Source organism: Misgurnus anguillicaudatus, chromosome 12 (assembly GCF_027580225.2).
Source record: "Misgurnus anguillicaudatus chromosome 12, ASM2758022v2, whole genome shotgun sequence".
NCBI classification, from domain to species: Eukaryota; Metazoa; Chordata; class Actinopteri; order Cypriniformes; family Cobitidae; genus Misgurnus; species Misgurnus anguillicaudatus.
Genome location: NC_073348.2, coordinates 20,584,732 through 20,596,143, shown reverse-complemented (window position 1 = coordinate 20,596,143; position 11,412 = coordinate 20,584,732). Strand labels below are relative to the sequence as shown.

At 38.1% G+C, this 11,412-nt stretch overlaps 1 protein-coding gene across 2 annotated transcripts; it reads right to left on the bottom strand.

The window, feature by feature from the left end:
• Positions 1–1,349: 1,349 nt before the first annotated feature.
• slc35e4 (solute carrier family 35 member E4) lies at positions 1,350–10,984 on the bottom strand. Of its 2 annotated transcripts, XM_055208867.2 has the most exons (3): positions 10,829–10,984; positions 9,204–9,817; positions 1,350–6,205 (listed from the first exon to the last, which is right to left on the bottom strand). In XM_055208867.2, exons 2-3 carry the CDS (start codon positions 9,796–9,798, stop codon positions 5,655–5,657), a joined length of 1,146 nt encoding a protein of 381 aa, XP_055064842.2. In that variant the 5' UTR covers positions 9,799–9,817; positions 10,829–10,984; the 3' UTR covers positions 1,350–5,654. The 2 variants fall into 2 exon arrangements, with proteins under 2 accessions (XP_055064842.2, XP_055064841.2); XM_055208866.2 differs by lacking the exon at positions 10,829–10,984 and having other exon boundaries at positions 9,204–10,090.
• Positions 10,985–11,412: the final 428 nt, after the last annotated feature.

Sequence of the window (11,412 nt, the reverse complement as noted above, 5' to 3'; positions counted from 1 at the left end):
CACAGATCTTTCCCCACTATAAGCTTTGGCATCCCTGCTCCGAGGATTACACTACGTCATAATTTTATCTAAACACCATCTCCTTTTTTTGAAGTTCTTGATTTGTTTGCTATCTGGGAACTTCAAACCACGAGAAGGAAAATTTTGAGATAAATGGTGATCATGAAGCATGCCGTGTTGACAATGATTATATAAGCAGGTAGTTTGGCTCTTCACAAAACTAAACATTGAATGAAGGCACTGCCTTATTAAGGCATAAGAAGAATGATGTTGCCTAGCAGCATCCTCATGTTTGCACGGGTCACATCCACTTCGCCTCCACATCCACCACGCGAAAACACGCTCATCTTCACATTAGCCTTCGAATGCACCGGCCAGAAATGTCACTCATACGAGCACATTTTCCCTGCTTGCATCATTCCAGTGCCATTTAAGCGCCGGGTTCGATGTAATGGAAAAGGAGCGTTTGCTTCTACCTAGTGGTGGTTGATGGTTATCGCAACGGTTGGCTGGAAGACGTGAGCTGGTATGACACATGGAAAAAATGAGGGTTAGGGAAACCTTGACATAGTCTCCATGCCATTAGAGTCTTTGACCAGAATGGCATAATAATTATACAACAGTGGATCTGTTATAGGAGCACTTATGATTTAATTTTCCATGTGTTTATAATGCGTTCACAGTTGACAATATGCAATTGTTTCAACATTTTGCTCAACTTTTTACATTTTTTTTTAAGGAAAATGGGTGATATGATTTCTCACGCTAAGACTAAAACTCACACTAAGAAGGTGTTGTGGTAGGTTGACAGCTTGCTATGCAGTATGCAATGTCTTGTGACTGATTGTTAGGGTCTTGCTAGATGGTTTTTGCAGATTTGAGTGAAAAGTCTCTATAATATTTTTCTTTAGAAATTGTGCCACTGAAAAAAAAGTTTAATAAACTTGAATATATCAAATGTATTTACTTATTAACTTTATATATTTATTAACTTTCTTGACAAACAAGGAGTTGCTATAAATTATAAAAATAAAGTGGAATTAGCTTGTTAACTCAACTTAATTTTTATAATTTATAGCAACTCCTCAGAAGTCAAAAAAAGTTGAAATGAATCGTAATTTCAAATTGACTAAATCTATTGAAAATCTAGCTTTCATTAACAGACCCCATGATTTTAATTGTAATACAGCACAAACAGTACAAGATAACGGGGTAACATTTACACGTTTGGCAGACGCTTTTATAAATATTTATTAGCATGTGTGTTCCCTTGATTCAAACCCTTGACTTTTTGCACACGCTACCGCTAAAAGAGCACATATTGTGCAATAAAAAGACAGGAAACGATGCACTTTTAAATCAGCATATTTTTCATAGTTTGCCTTTTTTTAATTGTAAAATACATAAATAATAAAATAAGCATTTACATCTTATTTTTGCTGACATCAGAAACCATAAATATATACACACAGGAGCCACAGTAATCCAAGTTGTCAGTGCAAATTTTGCACTGTGAGTCAAGAAAAACCAGTAGACACATCAAAACCATCAGTACCGCAACCATTATAAGATCTCTGTATTCAAACCACTATGCAATACTCGAATGACACAATAAAAAAACCCTTTAAGTCAACAGACACAGGACTGAACAATGACGTCTGAGGTATATAAGACGACCCTCACCTCACCTTAAAGGGTAAAGTGTAGGATTATCTGCAATATCTGTATTGATAATGTGCTTAAAATCTGTGAGGAAAAAAACAAATATGTATGTTCATCTTGTATGAGGTTTCTCCCTTAATGCTAGAAAAGAAATGATTTAAAATGTCTAAAACTAAAGCAATAATCTATAAAACTAATCTGAAAGACTGTTTGATAAAGCAAAACCCCTCAGATAGGCACACAAGATTTGTTGTAGGCCTTTATACCGGCTTCATAAGACCACTAAGATACATTCCCATCTACATTGAACTACAAACCTAATTCCAGTCAATCATTTTAAGGATTTATAGTTCATTATTATGAGAACATGCATCCAAAATATATAAAGACCTGCTTAACTCTCATTAGGTTGAGGAAAACCTTGCTTCCAACTGAAATAAAACTACACCATACTTAAAAAAATAAAAAATATGCATATATGCTTACTCTCCAGCAGATGGAGACAAAACCTCTTTATAGGAATGACCTTCCTACAATATGTAACCTTGGTCTGTAACCTCCCTTAGTGTTGATTTTCTAAAAACAAAAAAACAAACCAATATTAAGACAATTCAAAATGGAGATAATAATAAAATACTGCCCATCAGACATCAAAGAAAAAACAATAATCAATGAAAAAGCACCCACTTTAAAACAATGAGCAAGACTAAGCATCCGCATGGATTCTGTAAATAGGACAGTGAAAGCAAGGATATCATTTTTAATTTCTCCAATAAAATTACAATGTGCTCAAGATGTCAAAGATCCCTTAGAGAAATCTATTAATAAATAGCTGAACAGGGAATTGCATAAGAGGCACCAGTTTAAACCTGCCGGTCTCCGATGGGACACAGTAACGTTCATAACATTCCTTCAAAAGTTCCCTGAACCATGTTATTTTGGGTGAGTCTCACAAATATCATCAAAAACATGTCTGGGATTGTTTTAAACTCAGAATAGGTAATAATAATAATAATAATTATATATACACTTTTTTCATTGTGTAATTTTCTTACTGTAATGTAAATAATATAAATGTGAGTTTCCGCTGTACATTTATGCAATGTAGTACTGTAGTATATATGGGAATTTATTTATGCCGATTAAAGTACATATGTATATCACAATGCAAACATTTAATGATTCTTTCTCTTTAATTTTAAGCTAAAAGGACAGAAAATACTTAAAGGTGCAATGAGTTAATTTAGGCGGCATCTAGGGGTGAGCTTGTGAATTGCAACCAGTGGCTCAGTCCACTGCTCACCCCTACCTTTAGAAACACATAGAGAAGCTACAGTGGCCGACACGGGACAAAAATGTCATTGTCTGAGACATCAGAGAGTTAAAGGGACACTTTTTTGAAAATATGCTCATTTCCAGCTCCCCTAGAGTTAAACATTAGATTTTTTACCATTTTGGAATCCATTCAGCTGATCTCCTGGTCTGGCTGCAGGAGGTGCAATGATATTACGCAGGGCCTGAAAATAGTCCCCTGCTATTGAAAGTAACCAAGGGGACTATTTTCGGCCAGTGCGTAATATCACTACGCCTGCTGCAGCCATGTTACAGCAGCAAAGTTCTTGATTATTACGCCAGAATGAGAGTATAGTTCCTAACCATGTTGGCATAGAATCTTACAACTTAAAATTTTCCGTTGGTCTGAGTACACGATGTAACTACAGAAGAGTCAAGTTTTAAATAGGAAAAATATAGAAACTCTTTGGTTATGTTTTAGCGCGATGCTAATGGTCTAATCAGATTCAATGGATTATGCTAAGCTATGCTAAAAGTGATACCGCCAGACCCGGAGATCAGCTGAATGGATTCCAAAACGTTAAAAATGTGGAGTGTTCCTTTAACGTAGTGACGAAATGTGATCTGTATAGCAGTTTGTCCATTTAGGGCTTCTGCATAAACATGGTGACACAAAATGGTGACTTCCACGTAAGGGGACCTGCGGTGTATGTAGATAGAAAGGCTCATTCTAAGGTAACAAAACCTAATGATTCATTATGCAAGGTCTTTATATACCACTGAAAACTTAGTTATGTATATTACATCACATTTCTGTCAATAGATCCTCGTAAAATGTACACACTGCACCTTTAATGAGATTCACCCATTTAGTATGAAGTAGTGTAAATACAAATGAAATGAAATAAACTGGGAATCCAGTGGCCTCGCTCGGCTCAATTATGTAAACATAACAAAAGTGGTAGACCTGTAACAAATACAGGATCCTACAGTAAGCTGCCCTAAAAACACCATCCCGTACCAACAAATGAGGGGTGGCTGAGTAACAGTACCTAAACGTACATTATTCCTATGCATTTGAAAATTGTGCCCATATCTAGTATTCAAAAAGTGCAAACAGGTCCTGTAACATCTCTCCGGTAACCCGCGCAGTTGTTTTCACAGTGCATTAGATAAACACAGTAACAAAATGATTATGGCAGGATATTCGAGATCTTCTGCTCGCTCATGCAGGAGTTTTTATGCGCATCTATGCGTGTTGGCAAAAAAACAAAGTCATAAGACATTTGACTGAACTGTCATGTTTGTAAAAGGCATCTGTTAAGTCGGTCAGTCTCTGGTGATTCGCCATCATAGGCCTGAATGAAATTAAATACATTGGCACAGTGAGGAGATATACTGAGAAAACCTAACCTCTGATATGTTCAGAAATTAAACCAGCTGTGAAAAAAATAGGTTCAACTTAAAGGCGGGGTGCATGATTTTTGAAAAACTTTGGAAAAGGGAGTCGGACCGAGTACCAAAACACACTTGTAGCCAATCAGCAGTAAGGGGCATGTCTACTAACCGACATTGTTGACTGGGTTGCGTATGTGTGAGGCGGGTCTATCAAAAGAAGCTCCAGATTCTATTGGTGGGGTAGGGGCGTGTCTGTTTAGGTGATTTGAAATATCAACATTGGCTTTCAGAGATCATGCACCCCGCCTTTAAAAAAAGTAAGTTACATGGTTGCCTTCAAATTTTGAGGTAATTCAACTTATTTTTTAAGTTGAACCAACAAATAGTTTTTTTTTTACAGTGAAAGGTCTTAATGGTCAGGCTTCTAGTAAAAGATTTATGCTCTTGCTTCAAAACCTAGTGAGCTTTTTTGGCCAAATCCTAATGCTGCGTTTACACCAGCCGCGGTAGAGGCATCAAGCGCGAGTAATTTCAATGTTAAGTGAATGTGAAGATGCGTTGACGCGCGTCTGGAGGTCTCGCGGCGCGGATGAGGCATTTGGCGCGGTACATGCAGTTCGCGCGAATGTTGCTTTTTGTGCATTTTGCGTTTGCCGCGAATTTGCGGCTGACGCCCGAGTTGAAAAATTTGAACTTCGCGCAGCGTTAACCAATCAGGGACCTGGTAAGTTGTAAATACACATTTCACTTTTGAGTCACGTGACGTTTTTTGACCCGCGCCGTTTATTTTCCCCCTATAGTAAGGTGACTAAATACAAACCGGTAACTCTCTCGAATGCAAAATCAACATCAGCCATCCTACAAACAGACAACCGCATAGCACTTGCCCCTCCCACAAGAAGCGGATTTTGCCTCTGATGCACGTCAAATGCTTGCTTTTTCCGCGCGTCTACTTCGCTCTACACGTGCAAATGCATTCAAATTGTTCAAGCGGCAAACTAGGCGCGGTAGACGCGATTTTGACGCCTGAAACGCGGTTGGTGTAAACGCAGCATTAGGCAACATTGCATGCATCCTTTGCAGGGAAGAATGCATAATGCATCGCGATGAGTTCACAACTTCTGTACAGATAAACCACACAAAGCAAGAACAATGAATATAACTCATTCAAAATAAATAAATAAATGATAATAAAATATATCTAATTTAATGTCATTTTGAAAAAAACTTGTTAGCATGCTGCTTATGTAGGCCATACATTGTCAGCTTACACCAGATCTCATATATTGTGTTGAATGCCTTCAGTCTGTTTTCTCATGAATCTGGTTATCTGTCCTCTCATCAAGTTCCTGAAGTGTTTCGGAAGTAGGTTCTGGAGTTAGCTTTGAATCGGTTTCCCTGGCACATCCTACTTCCTCTTCTCCTTCACCGTTTGCGGTTCGCGTCCTCGCTCTACGTGCATCGAAATAAGCGACGATAAACTCGGAGTTCTGGTAGATGACCATGCCAGAGAGGGTGAGGGCGGCTCCAGCGCAGCTGAGAGCCGTCAGCTCACTACCGAACAGCAGCTGAGACAGCAGAAGGTTGCCCACCACATTCAAGTTGCCCAGGATGTGTAGTGTGACAGCGGAGGTCAGGGTAATGACACAGCAGCTGGCCAGGTTGTACAGCACTGAGCCCAGGCAGCTGAGTAAAATGAATCCCCAGAGGTGATGGTCGTATTGGAAAGGGGACTTCAGCGCGGCCCAGTTTTCCAAAGCCAGGGCCGCTATGGCTAGGATGCAGAAACTGGGGATGGACATCAAATACAGTAGGAAGATAGAGTTGATCTTCTCCTCTTGGAGTAAGATGCCTGAAAACACATAGGACGTTAGTTATTGCAAATTTAACGCTTGTATGGATACACACTGGGATGACGCATATAGTAAACAACTTTAACCTCTGTGATCCATGGGCCACGCTTAAAATAGTGCATTGAAAACCAACACCAACAGGTGACCTACATGAGCGGCCATGCTAAATATCTACCATAGAGCAAGACAGCGAAGTGACTGCAAAATTTGTAAATACTGTGGTTATTTCTTTCTTTACTAATTGAGTCATCTGCCTTATGTGTTTGCTTAATACTAAAGCCACCGCCTTGTTAAAAACATGACACGGTCTATTTATCTAACATAATACGGTTTATGTTATGTAACACTAGAATGATATATAATCCCTATACATACAATGCACCATACCAGCATTTCACGTGTCATTAAAGCTAAATAAATACAAAACAAGTTCTGCCAGTCACTCTTTGATCTGCCCTATACCCTGGACCACAAACCTACCTCTTTCTCCAGAAAGGAGAGTAATTCACTCAACAGCTGACATTCATTTAAAGAAATTGAAACACTCCAGTATCCATTACTGTAAAGTCATTTGCTACTTGGGAAATCAGGTACCAAGAACAACAACCGAAATGTGTCCACATATGAGGGAATAGAATGTGCCAGCAGTGACTGTTGGTAGACAGGGCGTTCTCCTCTTCTCTCAGGAAACTCCAGCAGTGGGAAATAATGACCAACAGGACCAACAGAGACAGAAATAGACTCTGGCATCGCTCAGAAAGAATTTTTCCATGCCAGTAAAAAAGCTGGTGTATATTTTTGAATGAGGACAAATTTGAATAACGTCAAAAACCGTTCAAGTTTCCGAGGGGCGTTACTGTAAAAAAGAAAGTGGGTAAAACTTCCGGTGAGGCGGCGAGAGTAGTATATCAATGGTATTTTGTGTGTGTATAACGAACAGGTTATGTGTTTTTCGGATTTTTTTTACTATTTAAAGTCGCAAACCTTTATGAGAGAAGTCGTTACGGAGCTCAGGGACAACATGTGCTGTTCCTGGTTGTACATATAACCGGAATAAACTAAGTCAGTGGCTTAAACGTGAGTGTTTTGAACATAAGCCTAAAACTAAATCTGAGTGTTCCTGCCAATGACTGTACAGTTTCCATCACCTACCAAAAGACGATCGACGAATCAAAAAGAGTATGTCTGAAGAACTTAAATTTAAAAACACCCCCAAAACACTTGTTTGTGTGCTCGTTTCACTTCGTGGATAAGAAGCCAACACAGGATATAACCCGTACCCAACCATCTACTGTGGAGGGTACTGTTATTTCACCCTTTTTTATTTCGTTGAGGTGGTGTTCCCACATCGTTAGATGTTAGCAAGTTTGGATCGCTATATCTTTAGTGACTGTCAACTATGCTATGCGTCCCGCTTGTTTACTTCGAACCGGAAGACTCGCCCCTTTCGATATAGGAAACTTGTGGATAGCACCTTTATCTTTTAATTTTGTGGTTAACTTAATGTATGGTACCTTGACTCTAAAGCTGGTCTGAGATATATGAGATAATGCAATATAATATCTGATTTCTGAAAATATAAATTTATTGGATCAAGCTGATTTGCACTGACAAATCATTCAACTTTTTCTTAGTGGAACAATATTTTATTGCACTGTAAAAAGTAAAAGTTGGATCTACTTAAAAAAATAAATGAAACTTTCACTTTTTCAACTTTTCACTTTTTTATTTTGTTTAATAAAAAGTTAAAAATATTGTTGTTGTTGTTAATAATAATAATAGCAACATCAGTATTGTGAGAAACAACAGGGCCTTTATAGTATATGCACTTTTTTAAAAAATATATTTTTTTTTAAAGTATTTTTAAGTATAATTAACATTTACAAGTTATTTCAACTTTTTCTTGATGGGTGATTGCTGTAACTTACAAAATAAAGTTGAATTAGCTTAAATTATTAGGTTACATAAATTACAGCAACTCATCAATAGTCAAAGATAAAAAATAAAAGTTTAAATGACTTGAAAATCCAAGTTGATAATACTTACAGGGTCCCATTTTTTTTAAGAAAAAAATAAAATTCATTCATTTTTGGATATGAAAAATGATACAAATTTGTAGTAAATCAAAATGTATATTTCAGCAAGAGCAAACTAGAAAAAATGTGTTTTAAAATTTTCTGATATTTACATATTTTCAAAAACAAAACACTCTATACATTAATGAAAAACGTAAAAAGTTTACATTTTATAATTTTACAAAAAACATCTGCGAAATGTGTTAATGTAAATCATATTTTGTATTTATTTAATATTAATTTATGTAGATTTAAAGAGGACATATCATGAAAATCTGACTTTTTTCATCTTTAAGTGCTATAATTGGGTCTCCAGTGCTTCTATCAACGTAGAAAATGTGAAAAAGATAAACCCAGTAACTAAGTTTTAGTAAACTATTCTCTGCAAGGATGTGAAAAAATTGTTCATTGAAATTTGGCTCCCCTTGTGATGTCAGAAGGGGATAATGCCGCCCCTTAACCTGCACTATCCAACCACGGCACTGCCATTTAGTGCAGATATCAGGTCATTTGCATTTAAAGGACACACCCAAAAACGGCACATTTTGGCTCACACCTACAAAGTGGCAATTTAAACATGCTATAATAAATTATTTATATGATATTGTGAGCTAGAAATTCACAAACGTACTCTGGAGACACCAAATATTTATTTTACATTTAAAAAACGTCTTGTGAAATGTCCCCTTTAAAGCAGACACTTAAATGACTTTTAAGTGCATGCAGTCCATACATTTCTTTATGTGTATTCCCAGGATCGAACCCATGACTTAAGTTGCTGACCCAATGCTCTACCAATCAAAATGTAAGTGCATTAATTTAATTAAATTGAACATTAAACATGTGAAACATCTGAATTATAGTTTCAATCAGTGAATCATTTCTATTACCAGTTATTTATCTATAAATCGCTATTACTCACCTTGTTGAACAGTTTTGACACCTCGCAACATAGTGGCGGCGAACACAAAAAAGCAGCCCATCTGGTCAAACTGGACCTCGCCCATAATACTGAACAACGCGCCGAGGCAGATGGGCATCATCGCGGTGTACTTCAAAATATGGTGCTGCTTTCCCAAAATCAGCGTGGATATGGCCAGCGTGAAGAGCGGCGTGGTGGTGTAGATCATCTGCGCGAACGAAAGCTGAACATAATTCAGTCCCACGTTCCCAAACGCGATACTGGCACAGAACGTCAAACTCAACAGGAATACTTTGCATTTGGCATTGGTGGTCAAATCCTGCTCACCGATCCCTCTGAGCTGGACCAACCTGCATTTGATCAGTCCGTAGTCCACCACTATCGCCGTCAGCATGTGTAGAGCCGACAGGAGAAGTGGGTACCTGAAGTTGTACACGGCGAATATCCATTTGTTTAGGCTGGATATGGTGGTGCCCGTCACCAACCACACGGAGACAGCGAACGTAAGGTGCAGCATTTCTGGCGATAGCCTTTTCGTTTTCCCGGTGTGCCGGGGCTCCTCGCGCTTGATGGAGGGGCCATCGGTGCTGATCATGTTGGTTTCATCTTCGCACCTGTACGATATACGACACATCTTAAGTTCGTAGCGTACAAACGTCATTCATTCCAGTAAATCAAACTAACGTTAGTCTGTTTGTAGTGTAATAACACAACGTAAACGTTCCCTCTGGGTTGACTATTTGTAATGGTCACGTGATTTACTATGTCTTGAGCAACCGTAGCAACGGCGTGTTTGCTGAAAGCAGACAGAAACAACATTCCGCTTTGCCTGCACGTGTTCTTGTGTGTTACGGTGGTTTTGCGCATGCCCAGTGCGCTGCTGCGTAGCCGTGTATGGGGTGCTAGGAAAACAAATGAGCCAGTAGACCAATCAAAAGCCGGTTTGTTTTGCGGTGCTGGGTTTTGATTGGTTGCATCCAGTGTATTCAAAGTACTGCAATAAAATGTACCATGTAACCAAATCATAAACAAATTTTCGTTGTATATTTGTTAAACAGCCCAGATAGTGTTTGAATGAACGTCTTTGTGTCAATGTTCCTTTGCTATCATTGACTTCAATTTTTTGACCCGCTCTTACTATATGGTCTAAAATAAAAGATTATTTCATCAGTGATTAGGTTGCGTAAAATCTGACGTCTCTACAGTCCAGTCAAATTCACTAGCAATGCTATAGCTCAAACCAAAAGCTAACAGGACTCAACGGCCAGCATAATTTTCCTATACAGCCCGCGGTGACGTCTGAACATTACAGGAAGTATCACGCCGCATCAATATATCGAATAAGATCTCGTTTCTGTCATTTCCATGTAACGTTAGGATATTTATTTTAGCTTTTATTAGTAACAACATAACCCTATATTGATAAAGCGCGTGTCTTGTGCACACGCTTACGTTTATCATAGTCAATAATGTAGATACTAACATACATGCCCATAAATGACACTAACCCCACGAGCGAACAAATCAGACACCGGCCGGTGGAGTAATGTCTGCTAAAACAGACCACCAGTACCCGCCTTTCTATACGTACGTTACGATAAAATATAATTGCAATTTAACCTTACCTTATCTCAGCACAGTTGAAGTTAGATGCGTTTCATTTACGTCCTTCGAGCAGACACCATCTTTTTGTGAGCTGCCAGTTGTTGCCAGATCAGCTGTGCAATACGTCACCGGCTGTCTCTATTCACTCAGTGCGCGTGCTGAAAGGGGACTCGTGCGCGCAGTTTGCACGTGCGTGCACAATCGGTATTGTAACGACTGCGCTTGTAAAATTTTAAATGAGGTTTAGAAAAAAAACTATATTTTCTCTATATTTTTTAATTTATGAGATGTGAAAACTAAGTGTAGTTTTACAGTGTACACGTACGTTTAGGGCTTTATATGACTGAGCTCGTGTGTTTCATTCCTCTCTGAACACAGTAACCTATAATTATGTAATTCAACTCAAGTACATTCAAGTACTTTCTACCGACAACTTTTTTTTATATCACATAATTATTGAAATAAAAACCAATAGCTAAAGCAGTGAGTATATTAATTATTTTGTTTAAAACATTAGTCAAGTTTTATGATATCGTTTGTGCATTTTTTATGTCATAAAATACAGTATTTAATGCGAGATTTCAGGACATTCACTGCACTGATT

Excerpts from the sequence above, each read along its gene's own strand:
- slc35e4 (XM_055208866.2), bottom strand. The coding sequence starts at position 9,864 with ATGACGTTTGTACGCTACGAACTTAAGATGTGTCGTATATCGTACAGG. Across the intron at positions 6,206-9,203 it reads TGTCAAAACTGTTCAACAAG|GCATCTTACTCCAAGAGGAG; the intron begins GTGAGTAATAGC and ends ATGTGTTTTCAG.